This window comes from Ctenopharyngodon idella, chromosome 22 (genome assembly GCF_019924925.1).
Source record: "Ctenopharyngodon idella isolate HZGC_01 chromosome 22, HZGC01, whole genome shotgun sequence".
NCBI lineage: Eukaryota > Metazoa > Chordata > Actinopteri > Cypriniformes > Xenocyprididae > Ctenopharyngodon > Ctenopharyngodon idella.
The window spans coordinates 9892011-9912851 of record NC_067241.1 but is presented as its reverse complement, the minus strand read 5'-3'; the positions used below and the strand labels follow the sequence as shown (position 1 = coordinate 9912851).

The 20841-nt window shown below is 38.3% G+C and overlaps 1 protein-coding gene across 13 annotated transcripts; it reads left to right on the top strand.

The window, feature by feature from the left end:
• The first annotated feature begins 968 nt into the window (after positions 1 to 968).
• On the top strand, positions 969 to 20817 carry snphb (syntaphilin b). Of its 13 annotated transcripts, none has more exons than XM_051880653.1 (8): positions 969 to 1231; positions 7721 to 7758; positions 8011 to 8110; positions 9865 to 9939; positions 12037 to 12153; positions 12789 to 12896; positions 13015 to 13164; positions 14986 to 20817. In XM_051880653.1, the coding sequence occupies exons 2-8, from the start codon at positions 7752 to 7754 to the stop codon at positions 16616 to 16618; spliced, it is 2190 nt and encodes a 729-aa protein (XP_051736613.1). In that variant the 5' UTR covers positions 969 to 1231; positions 7721 to 7751; the 3' UTR covers positions 16619 to 20817. The 13 variants fall into 13 exon arrangements, with proteins under 13 accessions (XP_051736613.1, XP_051736616.1, XP_051736617.1 ...); XM_051880656.1 differs by having other exon boundaries at positions 972 to 1231; positions 7974 to 8110; XM_051880657.1 differs by lacking the exon at positions 7721 to 7758 and having other exon boundaries at positions 972 to 1231.
• Positions 20818 to 20841: the final 24 nt, after the last annotated feature.

Here is a 20841-nt window from a genome sequence, read left to right as displayed (position 1 = left end):
GAAATGTAGAAATAAATAAATGTAGACATAAATACATATATGCATAAATAAATAAATGTGGAAATAAATAAATGCATAAATAAATAAACATGGAAAAAAATACAATTATACATAAATAAGGAAATAAAAGTATAAATATTCATTTATTGTTGTTTTTTTTTACATTAATGTGTATATTTATTTATGTATTTTTGTTTTTTTACATTTCTTCTTACAGTTATTTACGTATTTATTTATTTATTTATTGTTTTTGCAGGTTTGGTCCTCCATAGGAAGCTCAGCCTGAGGTGTGGTGACATCAGCAACAACTAACTCCTGTCCATCAGCCGATCCCAGCTCTTCATCACACATCTTTTTTTTTTTTTTTTTTTTTTTGAGCATCCAATCAATGAGAAGAGCGCTGTCCGTGGTGCTGAAAGGGCGACTCTCTTGTGGAATATCAGTTTCTCCTGTATATCAAATGCTGTCAGATATATGATATCTTATTAGGCGGACATAAAGCAAACTAGAATCCCATGGGAGCGTAATGACTGGAAAATCTGTGCTTGTTATTTTTTTAGATTGGGTGGTTATTTTTAGGGTTACCTTGAATCGTTCTGTTTAACATGTTTGTTTCCATCCATTTAACTTGTCTCAATAATTTATTTTATTTTTAATGGGTTTTTGCAGTTTCAGAGATTTTTTCTTCAGTAATTTGCACAGTGAAGTGCAATGAACTTATCTGCAGGTTGTAAACTACTTTTATTTCACTATTAAAATGTGTATACAGCCCAAAATATGTGTTTGGGGGGAGGCGAGATGTATTTAATAGCCTAAATAGGCCTATTTCAGTAGCGTATCAGTGAGCACAAAACAGCAGACTGCTTGAGCACTTTTCGGTAGAAAATATATTTTAATACCCCACCCTCGGAAATAATTAAACGGAAACAGGAAAACAAAACACCGCATATCCTCACAACTTTAAGTGGTGTGGTCCCCTTTAAGTAGGTCTTCGTAATATTACGCATCTGCGTTCATATCAACGCTCGTCCTCCCTCACAAGGCTCTCAAACAAACCTCACGCGCCAGAATCCCTCTCATTATCAGCAGCACCCGCCCCGTCGACTCGCCCTCCCGAGCAGCGGAGCACCGCTGTGGCGGAGTCCTTGACGGGGACGAGCACGGGTAAACACGACAAAACACTGCTGTTTACATGAAGGCAAGCTGATTCTCGCCGGAAGGCTGCTACTAGGTAAACGTTAAACGTTTTTGTATTGTAGTTTGTCATGCAAATCGTGCTGCATCTTTGTAGCGAAGGACTCCTTGTGTATTTCCCGTGTGTAGGACACACCAAGGACTGTGACGCGCCAGGTACACGGTCTTTATGATATCTGGATGTACCGAGCAAAACGATGTCTTACATTCGCACGCTAAATGGCATTTATTTGCACCGTGTGTTTCGCACACAGCTTGGTTTTCGGTGTTTAGATGTGCGCGCGCACAGCAGATGTTTCCCTGCAGCGAGCATGCGTGTGCATCTTGCGTTTGTTTTTGTTTTTTGCCTGTATTGCGCTTTCATACTATTTTAATCTAGGACTGTATTTCATAACTTGAAATTTGTCGTTTCATAGCTCTGGTAATTGCTTTAATTTCTGATTTGCTTTCAGCACCTCTCGTGCGCTGTGAGTCGTGACAGGGACAGTGTAGTTTGTACGGCCTAGGGTGCAGTATGACCTTGCATCCTTGTGAGGACTTGCCAAATTGAAGAGAAAGTGGATTTGTAAGGGATCTAGAAAGATCATCATCTGTAGTCTTTATCACATTCAAGCAAGTTTACATAATTTAGAACATATTAAAGCAGTACAGTATGTCTCAAGGTGCATCACTGTTAATCTCTCTCTGGTATCACAATAATAATCACCTGGCTTCTACTTTGCACAAGATGTATAGTGTTTGTTGCTCATAAACTTGCCATTGAGCCTGCTTGCTTTGCGGTTGTGTAATGTCACAATCCCGTCTGTCTGTCTCACCACATACACACAAGCAAGGAAAGCCGATCACACCACTTGTGGAGCTCACATTCTAGAATGTAGCTGAATGGCTGTCTCCATGGTGACTGCTCTACATATTCTCAGCATTCAAGCCAATCTTCCAAAGCATTTCCTTATCACACCGTGTGGTTTCAGCCAAATGTGCTTCAGCTACAAAGAGAACACTCAATAATATTTCACTCTGGTGAATACAAGTGAAGTGGGACACTTAAGCTTAATCATCTGTCAATATGTACTCTTACCAGTGTTGTTATCGTTAGATAAAACTATTAGAAACGTATATATTTTATTTAACATTTTACTTAAAAATATTAAAATTAATAATTTAATTTCTTAATTAAAATAAAGCTGAAATAAAATACTAGATGGAAAAACCTTTTAAAGGGGTCATCTTTTGACATATACGAGATCTTTGTACCATTAAAACATCCTGCAAGTTTCAGAGCTTAAAACGTCCTCCTCGTTATAAACCAAGCATTTATTTAATCAAGATCGTACTGATTACAACTACTGGAAGAGTACATGTTTGTGCCATGTTGTTCATTCACTTCAGAGGCATACATTCTTTATTTAATACCCTGCTGCATTCATCCATCCACAATGGATGCTTTCAGCTCCATTCAATCCACTGATGGAGACTTTGCTGCTCTACAGGACCCATGAGAGATAGATGACTTCATAATCACTTAGTTCTGATCGCTTCCCAATCTGTCTTAGTCTAGCTCCCATCGGATTTAGGAAAACATAAGATAGGCAGCGGCCTACTCATTTTCAGGGGGGTCAGGACCTACCCAATGTGAGGGTTGTCCCCCCCTAAAAGTATCATTACAAAAACCATGCTATGTATTGTAAATTCCTGCTTTCCCCCTTTACTTCACCTACACAGAAGTCTGGTGGGAGAGAACAAAGTTCTTCAGTAGTTGTGGTGTTTAATACCGTAGCTTGTTGGATAGTAAGTCACCCACTACAACTAACACAGCAAAAAGCCTATGTGTGAACTGATATTAGGCTAATATTGTAGATCTACCGTTGTGTTGGGTTTTGCTCAATATGATGTTAAGTGTCAGATCATTGGGCTTGCTGCAGTTGAATATCTAAGTAAGAGACGTCCTCTGTCCCAGACGAAACCTAAAATACTATGTGGAGGATGAAAGTTAATTTAATAATTATATTATGACAAGTACAATTTTGGCTGTATTATTTGTGTCCCCTTCGAAAATTGCTCTTGAGAAATTTTGTTTATTGTCCCCTCCCACCAACTGTTAGATGAAATTAACACCCATGTCTGTAAGTATTTGTTAATCTTTTGTTTTACTACAAACAGCATTTTCTTTCTTCTGTAACAAAAAATATATATATACAGTACTGTGCAAAAGTCTTAGGCACGTATTTTTAAAAAAAATATTAAAGAGTTTAAAAGGGTTAGTTCACCCAAAAATTAAAATTCTGTTATTAATTACTCACCCTCATGTTGTTCTACACCCGTGAGACCTTCGTTCATCTTCGGAACACAAATTAAGATATTTTTGATGAGCTTTCTGGCCTTCGATAGACTGCAACACAATTACCACTTTCAAGGCCCAGAAAGGTAGTAAAGACATCGTTAAAATTGTCCATGTGACTACAGTGGTTCAACCTTAATGTTATGAAGCGACAAGAATACTTTTTATGCGCAAAAAAGCAAACAAAAATAATGACTTTATTTAACAATTTCTTCTCTTCTATGTCAGTCTATGCTGATCACGTAGTAAACACAGTGCAGCACTTCCGGGTTCTACGTCAGAACGCCGGCTCATTATTGGCCGGCTCCTCACACGCATGTGTCGTGGTGCTCATGTGAACAGCGTCTGCCAATACTGAAGAAATTCTTGAATAAAGTCGTTATTTTTGTTTGTTTTTGTGCATAAAAAGCATTCTTGTCACTTCATAACATTAAGGTTGAACCATTGTAGATCACATGGACTATTTTAACGATGTCTTTACTTTCTGGGCCTTGAAAGTGGTAATTGTGTTGTAGTCTATCGAAGGCCAGAATGATACAGATTTCATCAATAATATCTTAATTTGTGTTCCGAAGATTAACAAAGGTCTTACAGGTTTGGGATGACATGAGGGTGAGTAATTAATGACAGAATTTTCATTTTTAGATGAACTAACCCTTTAAGCCAGTTATTTGTATCTTTTGCTGTAGTGTGTCAGTAGGAAATATCAGTTTACATTCCCAAACATTCTGTTTGCCATTAATTGTAATAATCCAGGGACAATTTTGTATGCACAAGGAGTCTGACAACAGCCGGTATGCTCCACATGGAGATCTGATACAATTTCATGAAGAAGCACAAAAAAAACTGAGATAATAATTGAGATAATAAAAAAACTGAGATGATAATTATACCTGCAACAAGATAATTATTAATATTTTGAATTAGCTTTTATTTTTATATTTTCAGTTTTCTTTTTAATTTTAGATTATTTTAGATTGGTTTTTGGAAATTTATGAGCAGTAAACACTCTTTCTGCAGTGATACTCTATATGGCTTGAATGTGGCCTGTGAGAGAAAAAAGAAGTGCTGGGTCATAATAATCGCTATTCTGCAGCTTTCTGCACATCTCATTCGACAGCAGACAGAGGTCGTCCAGTGCTGATGACACCGCTGTAGCAGGAGCATGACGCAGCAGATTTCAACATCAAAATGGAACTGAATTGTTGGTTATACACCTTTATTCAGCCTAATGAAAATTGTTTAATATTTGCTAATTTTTAGTTTTGGATTTCTGTGTGGTCTTGCGAGTTTTTTTTTCTTTAAACATTATTCCTTTTGTTTTCTCACATAGAATAGCCCAAAAAAAGTAATTACCTAGGATTCATGTATTATGCTGCTACAGTCTGCATAAGCTACGCATAAATTGTGAGAGAGACTGAGACTCTAGTCTTCTGCATCGGTGCAAAGTTCAAGCTGATAGGATAGATTTAGCAGCTGCGCTCTACATTATGACTCACACTGCGTCAGAGGGAGACCACACTGTCCCGATACTGACTCAGCAGTTGCACATTTTACAGCAAAATGTGCTAGGTTTATGTCTGTTTTGTTCATTTTTGTCACCCAACCAACCCCAAGTGTTTGAAAGGTCATGTCATTATGGTGAAGGATTGCGTTGCTTATTGTGCTGATCATATTGCTGTGTGTTGCTGCTAATACTGAACTGTGCCAATTGCTTTTTAATTATTTAGATCATTAATCCCTCTTCTCTTCACCATATGTCTCAGGATGCACACTGTAGCAGCAATAACTGCTTTTTTCAAGCAAAGGTTCTGTACAGAACTTTAAAGGGGCCCTATTTTACTTTTTACATGTTCAACCTTCTTTATGTGTAATGTTGTTGTTTGAGCATGAAAAAGGTCTGTATTAAAGTGACAGCACTACATTCAGTCCAAAGAGGTTATTCTCTACAAAAGTAAGCACTGTTTCTGAACTCCCTGAAACTCCTCGATTGTAAAGTTTTCTTCCAGGAATGTACATGCCACAGTATTCCTCATTTAAATAATTCAAGGCATATGCAAAAAAATGAGGCAAGGCCTGATTGAGTTGTATCAAAGTCCCTTTAAGACAAGTCATTTCACTCGGCGGCCATCTTTGAAACACCTCTCGGGCAAGTGCTGCTCTTGTCACTTTGAATGAGGAAACATCAGATTCTCCAAAGCTGTTCGCCAAGCTTTAGATTAAATTTCATATTTGAAATAACCAGTGAAATCTGACAACAACTGTCTCATAAATTTTGTTTCTAAACTCTTGAATCATGACAAAAAAACAGCATTTTTCAGGCTGAATCAAGCTAATGCGCATGCGCAGTCCTAAGAGCGTCTGACTATTTCTATAGGAACCGGAGCTTCTAATGGCCGCTGCAGTGACGCGATGACTTTACCAATCAGCGATTGGCTCTTATTTAGAAGGCGGGACTTATTCCGCCATACTGTGCGTTGCACTTTCTCCCATTAATAATAATACGAGTGCACCGTCTTTCTATATATAAAGTCTTTGGATGTATTAGTAGTGTGTTAAAGGGTTAGTTCACCTAAAAATTAAAATTCTGTCATTTATTACTCACCCTCATGCCGTTCCACACCCGTAAGACCGTCATTAATCTTCGGAACACAAATTGAGATATTTTTGTTGAAATCTGATGGCTCCGTGAGGCCTACATAGGGAGCAATGACATTTCCTCTCTCAAGATCCATAAAGGTACTAAAAACATATTTAAATCAGTTCATGTGAGTACAGTGGATCAATATTAATATTATAAAGCGACAAGAATATTTTTGGTGCGCCAAAAAAAACAAAATAACTACTTATATAGTGATGGCCGATTTCAAAACACTGCTTCAGGAAGCTTCGGAGCATAATGAATCAGCAAGTCGGGTATGGAACAGCATGAGGGTGAGTAATTAATGACAGAATTTTCATTTTTGGGTGAACTAACCCTTTAAAACTCATGGTTATGATCAGGGACATGACATTTCCGAAACACGCTTGAAGCGGTTGACCAATCACAACACACTGGTCCAGCCGACCAATCACATTGCCGCTTTTCGGAAGGAGGAGCTTCATAGAGACCGGAACGAAACGGAGTGTTTCTGACAGACTGGGAAGAGAGTTGCTGCAAAATATAAAATTCAAGTATGAGTAGACCCCAAAAACAAAATCAAGCCTTTGAAAAAGGACATAATAGGTCTCATTAAAGGCTCAGGTGCTTCATGTATCGAACCTTTGAGGGGTTCCCACCATGGGATCATTTTATGGATTTAGTTGTTAAACAACTGTTAAACATGAAAGTATTATACAATCATTTAAGACATTTCTCCTTATGTATAACCTTTTTGGCATAAAGTGTTCTTTAAAATTGAGTCAAGAACTCTAGGGTTCTATATAGACCCTTTTCACATTGATAATGGCAGTCAGAAGAGAGAAAGATGTCATTTTTACCGTCACTCCCATTGCCACACCCTCACAGCAGCGTTAACTAGATTTTTGTAATTTGATGCAAAAGTAATATAATACTAAGTATAGTGTTATAAATGTACCTACGTTTTTAAAAAATGAAAATATAAAAAACTTTGCAGGATTTACGATATTGATTAAAACGTGTCATCACAGTCTGTGAAAAGGGTCCATTGAACCCCACTGAACCTTTTTTCTCATTTCCTTGTTTATCTGTTTCTCTCAAATTAAAAATTCTAGCTGCATCAGGAATGAAAACATTTTTAGAGCTTCAGGCAGATCTTGATATCATTGAGTAGTTTGAATGTGAAAGTTAAAGCTCTATTATGTCTGTTGTCTGGCTTAGCACCAGCGCAGAGTCAGAGCAAATCTGTGTCAGCACAATGTTAAATATATTACAGCTCCGCAAGCAATGCTGCTGCCAGGTCTGCTGAGTGTGAAGAGGTCAGATAGATTAAATGAAATGGGCAGATTGTTATGTTTCCTTTTGTCTTTGATGGAATGATCTGCCTCACTTGATGAGTGATAAAAATGAGAATATTTGCAAACATTTAATGGATGTCTTAAAGGGACAGTTCACCTAAAGGTTCTTTCCTCTGTGGATCACAAAAGGATTATTTTTTTTTTTTTCGTTTTTTTTTTTTTTCTTTCAAAATTTAAAATAAAAAACAAATCTTATTTTATGTTCTACAGACCAAAGAAAGTCATACAGTTTTGGATCAACATGGAGGGTGAGTAAATGGTAACAGAATTTTCATTTTTGGGTGAACTGTTTCTTTAATAGTATTATAGTCTGGCAGCAAAAAACTTGAAATATTTCCTTTTTGACTGTACCTCCTTGTGACACTGCTGTTATGTAAATGGGACGAGGGTTAATATAGAGAATAGAGAATCATTTCCTCTAGTCAAACTGACTACATTGTCTGTGTTCTTGTATTTTATTCAGGCTGGCTGCAGCTGAGCTTTTCATGCTGTGTTGACAGGGAGGAAGACAGATCCAGCTGAAGAAGAAGAAAGAAAGGAGAGGACTGCTGACTCCATGTCTTCGCCTTCAAATAAAAGATCTGGCTCTGGATCACGCAAGTAAGGCACATCTTTTGTCTGTCATTAATCTTCTTTCTAACCAACAATCTTTCAAACTTGCAGCTGTGTTGGTGCTTTGCTGTAATATCTAACCCATGTAGCTGCTGTTTAACTCTCTTAATCACACTTGTCTCTGCTGCAGTTTAACGACCTTTTGAGCTTTATGTGCTTCAATAATCCTCTCTCTCTCTTCTGCTGCTGTTATTAATACATCAGATGTATAGCTCTTTCAATTTCTCTCTCTGCTGTTAAGATATTTTCACTTTACAACTACCAGAGTGTATAAAACTGCCTGAATGGTCAGTTCACATTAATGTACAAGGATAATAAACACATAAACACAATTGCACATTATCCTAAATAAGATTTTAAATGTTTTTAAAGGAAGTCTCTTATGCAAGGCTGCATTTATTTGATCAAATATACCGTAATATTGTGAAATATTATTACAATTTAAAATAACTGTTTTCTATTTTAATATATGTGACCCTGGACCACAAAACCAGTCATAAGGGTCAAATCATCTGAAACCTGAATAAATAAGCTTTCCACTGATGTATGGTTTGTTAGGATAGGACAATATTTGGCCGAGATACAACTATTTGAACATCTGGAATCTGAGGGTGCAAAAAAATCAAAATACTGAGAAAATCGCCTTTAAAGTTGTCCAAATGAAGTCCTTAGCAACGCATATTCACTCACAAAAATAAATTTTTGATATATTTACGGTAGGAAATTTACAAAATATCTTCATGAAACATGATCTTTACTTAATATCCTAATGATTTTTGGCATAAAGAAAAATCAATCATTTTGACCCATACAATGTATTGTTGGCTATTGCTACAAATATACCCATGCGACTTATGACTGGTTTTGTGGTCCAGGGTCACATATTTTAAAATGTAATTTATTCCCGTAATGACAAAGCTGAATTTTCAGGATCATTACTCCAGTCTTCAGTGTCACATGATCCTTCAGAAATCATTCTAATATGCTGATTTGGTGCTCAATAAACATTTCTTCTTATTATCAGTGTTTAGTTGTGCTGCCTTTGATTAGTCTAATGCAACCTTTCTAAATAAAATTATTAATTTCTTTCATAAAAGTTTTGACTGGTAGTACAGTCCATATACTGTAGCACCACAGAAATAAAACCTTTCTTTCTTTTGTAAAAAGTCTGGCATAGAATGACTAAATTACTTCAAAACAAATTACAAATTCCACCAAATTATATAAAATATATATGTCAGTCTGATTATTCATGAAGCACAGGATAAAGCAATATTTTTAATAAACATACTTCAAGTTACATTTAAAATTGTGTGCGTTTCAGAAATTTGTTGTCATTAGAAACTTTAAACTAAGATACTACATCATGCATATCTACTAATTTTTTTAATATGAACTATCTAGTTAATTTTTTTTAAACCTTCTGAGCGAGTTAAGCATAAACGTGCTGCTGTGTCTCACTTGTTCTCTTTCTTTTTCTTTCTTTTTGAACTTTTTTAGCATTATTTTACATAACGGTTATAATAAAAAACTATACATGACAATTGTATGAATTATACAACTATGGATAAATCTAAAAAATTTAGTTTTCATACACTTTAGGTTTAAGCCACACCCACATCAGTTCTGTCTGAATACAGATAATTTGTCACTGTAAAGTATGTACCAGTATGGCAGTGAGTATTCATGGTAACAATGCAGTAGAGCCCAGCTCTGTGCCTCTGTCTCATCTCTTTCCTCAGATTCAACCTGCTGAAGGCCCTACAGCCTAAGCAACGCTTGCAACAAATGCTGTCGTCTCCCACTGCATCTCCAGTGTGAGACTCTGATTCAGTACCCTACTGTAGGGCATGACTGTAGTAGACAACACTGTTGCACTGGACATTCACACACCAATTTAACACCAGTTTATTACCTGATTTCACTGATGCTGATGTTGATGATCTGAGAGGGCAGTTCTGATACAGCTTACGCTGAACTCTCTGGTCTGTGACAGAGGCTCAGAGGAAGTGCAAATGAATCAGTGGGAATCTGTCCCATGAGAAGCCATTTTGGCTCTGACTGAACTGATAATCTGTGAGACCTACAATGAATGTGAAATTTTCACAGTGATTAATGAGTGTGTGGCAATGCAGTGCACATATTCACTACACCGCATTACCCGACTTTGCCTCAATAAGTCCATATCACTGGAAACATGATGGATGTACCTGATCTGTCCTACCTACCCTACCCTTCCTTTCCTTGCTATCAGTATTGATAGCAGAGTCCTCTTCTTACTCTCTCTCTCCTCAAGCACGCTTTGTTTGTCTCGGCTGTTTCACTTTTACTTTTATTTTCTCTGCTTTGCTCTCACCTTAACCATGACCTTGGCTTGCTTTCATGGTTAGGTAGTTCAGCAAACCTCTTACAGCCCACCAGTGGTGGTCCTGGTGGACAGTAGTTAAGGTAGCTTGATGTGCTGGTATGATTGGTTTGTTTGGACCAGTGTTATTTGAGCATTAGTTATATGCTATTAAAATATTGATTAATATTTATTAATTTTTCACCTTATTTTTCTATTTATTTTATCTTAACTTATATTTAGGTTCTAAGTTTTTCATCTATTTTTTTATATTTTATTTTATTTAATCTTTATTTCAATTAACAGAAACGAAAACAACCATTTGATATACTTTTGCCAATTTAACTAAAGCATATGGACATTTATGTCCTGGTTTTGTCTAATAATTATTGCTGATTAAAATTCAAGGAATAATTATTTTGCTGTTTGATATTGCTTTGATGGGATTTTAAAAGCCTCTTCTGCAGCTCTAGCTCAACTGAGTTTTTCAGCAATGCTGATACCGATATTTACTCAAAACTCACAAAAATGAAATGAAACTGGCCAAATATCAGCTGATTAATATCGGACTATCACTAGATTCCACATTGTCCATCATGCCTATGAACGCACCACTCTGCACCACCTAAAGGAATTGCTTTCATTCAGTGCTGCTAACCTGCTCTTTCCCGAAAGAGAATGTTTCTGGGAGATTAAAGAGTCATTATGCTCTAAGCTACCCCATGATCCATTGCTCCAGAATTTGACAGGTGATTGTGTATTTTTTTGCCTCAGTTGTATGATTTTGGTAGGCAATGTGAGGTCAGCAGACAGCTTTAAACTGCATGTTCAAAAGGTCCTGAAAACAGTTCTTTTTTGTTTACATAAAAGAGACATTTAATGCCAGTAAAGATGAAGGGAAACAGTGCAGTTCTGTCAAAAGTAATCTAGTGAGCCTTTGTACGATATGTCCAGCATGTCTTTTATTCTCTTAAGTGTGGAAAAGCGGCTCTAATCCTACCCTTTGCTAGTGTTTCTGACAACCAGAATTAATTATAAGCTCCCTTTTATCTTTCTCCCTGTCCTCCTCTGATTCAATTAATTAGTCAGACAATCTGTTAAATAATCTGTCAGATCTGCAACCTCATGTTTCATGAACATAAAAACAAGAACAACTTTCATCTAAATGTTAATTTCAGTTGGATGTTTTAAATGGACTTTATAACGATGCCTACCCCGAGGTTTCTTTAAACAAATGTTTTGTACATTTAAATGATTTACAATGTTATTATGAGTGTATCAAAAAGACCCAATCTGCATGTGGAAATTCAATGACATACCTCTATATATTTTTTTGGAAAATGAAAGAAAAAAAAAATAGAGCATAATGATTACAACCCAGTCCGTAAAAGTGCCTGATAATGACTTTTTGTAGCACAGCCCCAAATTCATTCCATATTTATAAGCACAGATTTCAAGAAAATGTCCGCAGAAACATTCATTTAAATATCTACAATACAGGTCAAGCTATTAAGGTGAACTTAAGGTGTGTGCTACCCTGTGTAATGATTCCTTCTTGTTTGTGGGTCAGTTTTGACTATTGCAGGTTTATAGAGCTAGACTACACACCCATGGAGTCAGGCATTATGGTCTCTATGAGACAGAGCAGAGGATTTGTGACACCAAAGTCCCCGGAACGCCACTGTCGGTCAGCGCTCCATCATCCCTCTTTCTTTCATCAGTTCTGTCTCTCTCCTCCTTTTTTCTCTTCTTTTCTTCACTTTTCTTTGTTCTTTGTTATGGCATTGTGTCAGCATGGATTCAAACTCTTCAACCACAGCACAATGTCCCTATAATATCCAACTTTTGATTTTATTGGGGTTGGGGGTTAAAGCTTGAATTGCATAAGTGTGTCAAAGTTAAAGATGATTTCATATTTGTGGTGTGCAAAGTAAATCTTTGCTCTCATCAGATCATCATGATGGCGCTGCTGTCATAATTGAATCATGACTGATATTTATCATAATCTGTGCCTCAGCACATAATACACCTGCTTGTATTACTTTGCAATTTGTGCCATTTTTTGCAGTTTTATGTGAGCTAGTTGTCTTTTTCTTTTTTACATCCATAAAAGGTGTTTTCTTCCTAGGGTTGACTGTATGTTTAGAGGCATGTTAGTCATTTTGTACCATAGATGGGCATGTTTGTTTTTGTGTTTCGTGGAATTGTACTTTTTGTTTGTTCATGTAAGTGTGTGTTTGTGCATTCTGGTTATACCTTGTCTTTGGTCCTCTTAAGTGGCTTTGAATGTGACACTGAATTTGTGATTCTTTTATGGCACAGACGAAGTCCAGCACCCGTCAGTAACCGCGATCCCTATGGAAATGCCTCTCTTAGCAGCAGTAGCAATTCAGGATCATGCAAGGGCAGTGATGGAAGCCCAACCCATAGGTGAGACACGACTCACCCAGAGATCAATGATGCATTGCTTCTTTTCAAACGTCTTTTTTTCATGTTTGTTTATATATAGAATTGTTTTTCTATGTACCACTTTTCTCATCCAAATCAGGCATCACATGAAATACACTTCCTGCAATGATAACCATGGAATCCGGCCCCCTCCACCTGAGCAATATCTAACTCCACTGCAACAGAAAGAGGTGTGTATCAGACACCTGAGAGCACGGCTTAAAGAGACCATCGACAGACTGCAGGACAGGTGAGGCATGCATCATTCAAATGAGGGCCCATGCATTAATGATCTCATCAGTCTATGATGAAATTAGTTTTATCTTTAAGCAGCTACTTTGAGCAGCAGTTAATTAAAGTGGTTCCTTTATTTGAAATTGTTATGCAAATTTGCACTTGGTTGATGATTTCCAGACCGTGTCACAATTACAAAGACAGATTTACCTATTGAAGTTGCTAACCACTGAATATTAGCATCTAGACTGTGCAATTTGTCATTTATTTCCCTCTAATGCAAGGCCTCTAATCTAAATATTTATTACTTCTAAACTGTTTCTTTCAATGGCAGCCTTTAATGGCAGCTCCCATTTGTCTAATTGCAAGGATCCTATAAGTGTTAATGCATTCTTAAAGCTGCTGGGTGTAATGAGTTAATCACCTGAACCATAAAGGCCTCAAGACTAATTACTGTTGAGCCACAGAAAAATTCACAACGACAATGCTGATTGGCTGGTGGCACCACAAGAACATGCAGTGGCAAACAGTGAAAGTCCCTTTCAAGGAAAGTCTGTTCACTCTGCGACCATATTTGCAATACCTCGGGGCAGCTATTTCGGGCATCCAAGACCAAGTCCTATCTCTTTGAATGGGAGAATCCTGAAATCTCTAAAAACTGCTTGGCGAACTCACAAATAAATAACATATTTCAAATCAGCAACAAAATCTGACATGAACTGTCACATAAATGTTATTTCTTACAATCAAATAGCATTAAAAAAAGTTTATTTTTCAGGCTAGATAAGCCAACACGCATGTGCAGTCCTATGCGTGAGTGTCAGGTTTCTTTGGGAACCGGAGCCTCTAACGGCAGCTGCAGTGACACAATGACTTTATCAATCAGCGATTGGCTCTTTTACTTAGAAGATGGGACGTATTCCGCCATATTGCGCATTGCAGTTTCTCCCATTCATTAATAATAGGAGTGAACCATCTTTTATCGATGGCGTTCATTTGAGAAAGTTGCTTTTTTTGCACCATGCTAACCAGACAAACTGACCACTTGCTCTTTTCGAATAGGTTTCCTTGGCACACTGCCCTTCTGCCACTGGTCAGACAAACCCACTCCAAACTCATATTGATTAAGCCAGTATGTTGCTGTGCTGGGCCGCTCTAAAGCCCTGGTTATACTTCACTTTTTTACTCATACGCTAGTGTACGCGCACAGTCGAACGCACCGCCTTGGAAAGTATACTTCATTTGGCTAGTACGCATACACAGGTGTTCGACGCATGCGCAGTTTTGAGCAGTCTCTCGCCATGAGTTACATCCCATGTAAACATGTTTGTATTTTTTCATGCTAGAGTACAAATGAGGTACTTTCTAACCTCTTTGCACAATTTCACACTACCTTGTGAATCGATGCCCCCAGGGCACAGTTGCCACCTTGTGGATAAACTAATTACTGCAAAAAAATTTAAATGTGCACGTGCAACCTGCGGTCATAAAAATCTGGCGGTGCGTACTTTTCTGATGACGAAATTGCCGTCATGCGCACTGTACGCTGACCCTCACATATGCATAAAAAGTGAACTATACTTTGGGCTTAAGACCAGTGTTGTCACAGAGCAATGTTGTTTACAATTTTCAAGAAAAGCAATCTATCTGTGACTGACATATAGTTGGCAAATTTGCATTAAGTTGGGATAGGACAAAGTATTTTCAAATCGAAAACATTTCACACAACAGATTTAATTTTAGTCTTTCCTTCACCTGCTGGTACGTGTGTCCCTTCCTTTTCTCTTTTGATATCCTCTGTTTCTTTCTCACTCTCTTCTCCCCCCTCCTTCCTTAGGGACACTGAGATTGATGAGTTGCGTACTCAGCTGTCTCGTATGCAAGAAGACTGGATTGAAGAGGAGTGCCACCGCGTGGAGGCCCAGCTGGCTCTGAAGGAGGCTCGCAGGGAGATCCAGCAGCTTAAACAGGTTGTAGATGTTGTCCGATCCAGTCTGGGAGACGCTGATACGGGGGTGCAGAAGTGCTTCCAAGACATAAACCTCCAGAACCACAAGCTAGAGTCTTTATTGCAAAGCATGGAGATGGCTCAGATCGGCGCCACCAAAGCAGGAGAAGCCCTAGCAGGTGGAGGGGTGGTGGGGGCAGGGCTGGAGGTCAGCGAGGGCCTGGTGGAGTCTTCCGAAGGCTCCCCAGCTCGCTCGCTTACCCGCAGCTCTACCTACACCAAGCTGAGTGACCAGACCGGCCCGGAACGTGGGGGTAATGAAAACGGGTGTGACATTCCATGTTTGTCAGGCGAGGGCACGCAGGACAGCGGGTTTGTTTGCTGCGGAGACAGTGGAAGAGGAGCCAGCAAGGCAGATCTGCTCCTGGAGGCTGCATTTTTGTCTCAAGAGACTGCTTCGCTGCTCAATGCGTACTCCCGCCTGCCACACTCCTCCACCTATGAGGTGCTGTGCAACAGTGAGCCAGGAGTTGTGCCACTCCGCTGCAGTGGGATCGGAATGGGAACCAGTGTTAGCTTAAGTAATCCATGTCTGTCGCATCATCACTTATACCTGCACCACCTACGTGAGCAAGGCATTCAAACCGACCATTCTCCGGCTTCAGCCCCTGCCCACGGCCCCAGTACATCTTTTAACTCTGATCTGGACACTATTGCTGAGCGTACCTTCCGCTCTCAGGCCTGCAGCCCGACCTCTACGTGGATGTCTGACGAGGGAGATGATCTGGAGTCGGTAACTACAGAGTCAGCCATTACTGCAACAGTTGCCACAACTTCCATTGTCAATGAATTTTCCACTAAGTCTGCACCGGTTGTTGCAATGGAGCCTTGCGCACCAACTGTATCAGTTACAAAAGGACCTGCATCTTTAGCGTTGATCCCCATGGAGTCCTCTGTCAAGGAGACTACTGTTTCAGCGTCCCTTACAGTCTTACCAATCACAACGACAGCTTTGACCACAGAGACCATTGGATCTCCAGTAACTAACTCTGTTCAACCTCAACCTCTAACAGACCCTTTGCCAAACCCTGACACCTCCCCTTGCTCTGTGCAGCCATTGGTTGAGACAGAAGAGGACACCCTTCCACAGACCACTCAGCCTTGTAGTGTACTTACAGAGGCTGGGGTTGCAGGGGATAATGTTATCAATATAGATGCAGATGATGAAGATGAGGTTGATGAAAGTGCTACGAACACAGAGTCCAAGTCGTCTAGCTGTGGTTTACCAGTAAAGAACTACTGGAGCCGGCACTTCCTAGTGGATTTGCTTGCAGTGGTCGTGCCAGTGGTGCCCACAGTGGCGTGGCTCTGTCGGGGTCCACGCCGGGATGGTCAGCCTATGTACCATATTGGTTCTCTATTGCGGGGTTGCTGCACCGTGGCCCTCCATTCCCTGCGCCGAGGAGGTGGTCTTCGACATTACCCCGCAGGAGGAGGTGGTCCAGGAGGAATGAATATATGAGACCTTCTCTTCTGTCTTGGGAAGCCCTGAAGCCAGTGATATCACTGTTCTTCTGTAAGATGTGCAATAAGAGAGTGGTTAAATATTAATTGAGGCAACCAGTGGAAGCATAGTGTCTGAGCACAGCACCTTAATGCTGTGGTTCTCTATGGTCTATATTCAAGAGGAGATAAGAATGAGGAAGTGGAATCACTAGCATGTATTTACACCTACAAATAAGATGCTCATGAAGACTTCATGCGAGCTTTCACCTTTCTCCACAACTGCTACACTGAGTAAAGGGGTGAGATGATGTGTTTTGAATGACTGACACAATGACATTGACTCAGCTTTGTGAGTGACACTAAAAGATCCCCTTTAATATGATTGTATTACCCCTATTTCGAGTGAAGAGACGCAATAAGTGATGGAAAGGAACTGTCCTTTTGTGCGTCCCTCTCACTGTCACTGCAGAGGGTGTGTATGTTGTATATGTGTGTTGATTTATCTGAGTGAGTGTTTTTGTTGTGTTAATGTACAGTGCAGCCAAAGTACCTGGATTACTAATGGCCATCATTGTTGTAGCCGTGAGTGCAGTAGTTAGCTGTCCCATTACTTATGCCTGTGTGGCTCAGAGCAGTCATCTTTTCCCCTTAAGGAGCCAGGCAAGCGCCTGCTGAGCTATTTATATGCTTTGCATATACTACTAGTGTCCTAGATAAATGCTGTCACACAATGATACTTAGTCCATCTGGAGTCTTTTAGAAAATGTATTCTTTATATCTAGGCTCAAATAAGTGGGAAAGTTTAATAGTTTAGAAATTCTCTGTATGGTTGAATGCTAAATTGTGTATTTAGGAAAAGGGTAATGCATTTTAAGTAATAATAACAGTAAGAAGGATTCAGCGTTTAGACAATGATCAGGGTTAAATGACTTTAATAGGGTCATGGGAGCTTTTTCACCAGAAATGAATTTTATGATTTTGTTTCACTGTGTGATTTTTCACTGTGTGACCATCAAAATACTGTCATAGCCAAATGTTTTTGGATAAAAGACTAAGCTTTAATAATAAGTGTAATTTTAATGTTCACTGTTAGACTAGGTTATACAATTCAAACTCAAACTGGCGATAGCCACCATGTGAGACGAGAACGCTAAAAACAACACTAAAGAGTGTAATTGAGGCCACATGTGGATTTGTGGTTCAGAGTTAGATTTCACCAACACCACCATTTCAAAGAATCATCACTGATTTACAAATATACTTTAATATTTATACTTTGCGTATATGTGACAGCAGAATTGATTTGCCAGAAAACAGTCACTAGTGCACCTCTTGTGGCCAGTGTTGCCAATTGCTTTCAGTTGAAAGTAGCTAAAACTGGTCACTAGATGGCATCATACTGGCGAGTGACTGATCTATATTAATATAAATATAGATCAGTGGGCGAGTCACAGAATCTAGATAAGGTTTGTCAAAGAAGTTGCTACATTTTACGGAGCCCCGGACATGATATGCAGGAAAAAAAATAGTATGCTAAATCGTGCGCACAATTTATTAATTCGTTCCCTCGATTTACTAAAACATGCACACGATTTACTATTTCGCTCCCTCGATTTATAAATCATGCGCATGATTTATAAATCGAGGGAACAAAATAGTAAATCGTGCGCACGATTTAATTTTTTTTTTTTCTTGCATATCATGTGCGGGACTCATGTCGCTAGGATTTTGAAAAAAGTCTCAAAAGGGGCGGGAAGTCGCTAAATCTAGCGACAAAATCGCTAAATTGGCAGCGCTGCTTGTGGCCAGGGAGTGAGGTTTACCTGCAGAGGTCATACCAGCTGTCCTCTGTTACACAATGAAACATCTGAAATTAATTTATCATTACACCCTGCTAAACATGTTGTTGCTATGCTAATATGCTATTGATGTATTTGTGAAATACTATGTAATATAATTCCACTAAAAAGATCAAAGAAAGCAAAAAATGTACGTAGTAATGTATTGTACAAAAAGAGGAGTATTCAACTTGTAGAAAGTTGAATCATTTTTAAAAGTAGCGTGCAGAAACAAATCTGATTTTAAACCTCTGTTTCTAGCTTTTTCCAAACATTTGGCCATGACTGTATGTCCCCTATGATACTCATGTTGACCATTTATTTGATTGACACTTAGGTGACATTTACTGACATGTCGATTGCACTATAATTCACTTTATAAGCAATTACTTGAAGTATACTTGATTGTGTGTTTTTGTCTGTCCAAAGGCCAGTGCATACATGTGGATTTGTGGTTCAGGTTTAGATTTCACTAAACACCACCATTTTAAAGTATCATCACTGATTTACAAATTTACTTTAATATTTATATTTCGTGTTTACGTGACAGCAGGATTGATTTGCCAGAAGAAAAAAAAAAAAGTGTACAAGATAATCAGCCAGATGAACACTAATTGTAGTTATTTGCATCTCACATATTGTCTTATCTTCTGTCCCTCTAAACCATGAATAGCCGCTGCCTTTCAGTCTACCTCCTCCCTCTGATATCGTGTACAGTATATGTAGTGTGATATAGTCTTAATTTGTTGTCTGTTTGCAAAGTTCTCTTTTAAATAATTTGCTGTGTGGCCCTGTAAGGTTTTCCGGCGCTTGATATTTATTCTTTCAACTGCTTGACAATCTTAATTTGTGCTTTGTGGTGGCAAGTGTGTACAGATGTCTTTAATTTATAGTCTAGTCCCTGCACTTTTCACCTCATTCCAACTAAGCACTTATTAAAGAACCTTACAATAGATTTAAGAAAAGAAGGCATATATGTTCCTGTTTTTTTTTTTAATCGTTATTATTGACTTTGATGTTTGTTTAAACTATGAATGTGTGGCTTTCAGATAGTTGTCTTTTGGCTTAATGGAATATGAGGTTAAATGAGATTGTAATCAAGCGCTACTCCAAGAACAGGAGGTTTCCTCCAAACTACTACTGTCTGTCAATGAAATGTACGTAAATAACTATCGCATTAGTTATTCGGCCAGATAAATGTTTTACGCTGATGTAAAGCTTTGTATAACTGCTGAATTGACACATAAGGCCTTGATAAGATTTTCTTGAATTTTTTGAAGCCATATTACAAGCAGAAATGTGTATGTTGGCCCTATATGCTGGTACATTTGAGTAATAATATTTCTGTCATATAGTTATTTTATAAAAAAATATATATACTTTTAAACAGCATTCAACAGTCTTCTTTTGGCAGAGAGAGGAGCTGTGCAAGTGTGTGTTATTTAATGTGAAAATTCATGCATCAGTTAATTTTTCTTTCTGCAATTTCTGATAATTCCAGATTATTTGCTTTGAAGCTTCAGATCCACCATTAAGAAGTCTACAGATATTATTAACATCTTGTTAGTTTACAAATAAAATATTTGTTAATTATCTTCTGGGGTTAACAAGCTGTCCTTAGAGGAGTGCATGTCTGAGCATTGTGACAGTTTTCTCCATGTCCAAAGTTTTTATAGCATTTTTTTCTTTTGCCAGTTCCAAGTTTGATGTCAATGTCAACTGGCACATCCTTTTGTTTAGAATGTAGTTTTGTAACCACAAATCATCTTGGAACAGATGCATCTCTTGTTGAATCATTACTGTCCAATAACACTTTTTAGGTTAAACTGGCAATTCAGATGTTTTAAATGTCTTTTTATCACCTTCAAATATGGTTTGAAGACTTTAGTACCTCATATATTCTGTAAACTATTTGGTTAAATGGAAAGATTGGAAGTGGTTTAGCCACCAACAAGACAAAAGTCATCGTAAGCCATGCTTTTTCCTTTCAGAGTGAATACTGAAATGTAAAATTGGTGGCAAACTGATTTACATTAGTAGTTTAGTGTCCATTAAGCAGGATTATATGACTGTGCCTAGAAGATTAAATCTCACAGAAGTACCTTTGTTATAGAGATTTTTTCTTACATGGTAATTCTAATGACGTTTACATTTTTCATCTGGCACATCAGTTTTGGCTCTGTATTGTCTAACAGTATCAGCACCCTAAGTGGAGCCAGTCTTGTAAGTCTGGTTGTGTTTCATATTGTCTTAATATTTTTGTGTAGAATAATATTTTAATGGTAATATTCGTGTGTACAGACATCACTGCAACACATCGCTCTTGACCCACATCGCTATGTAAAAGGATCTATATTAAACAGCATGGTGAACAAAGCCTTCTTGCTACTTTTGAAGTTTT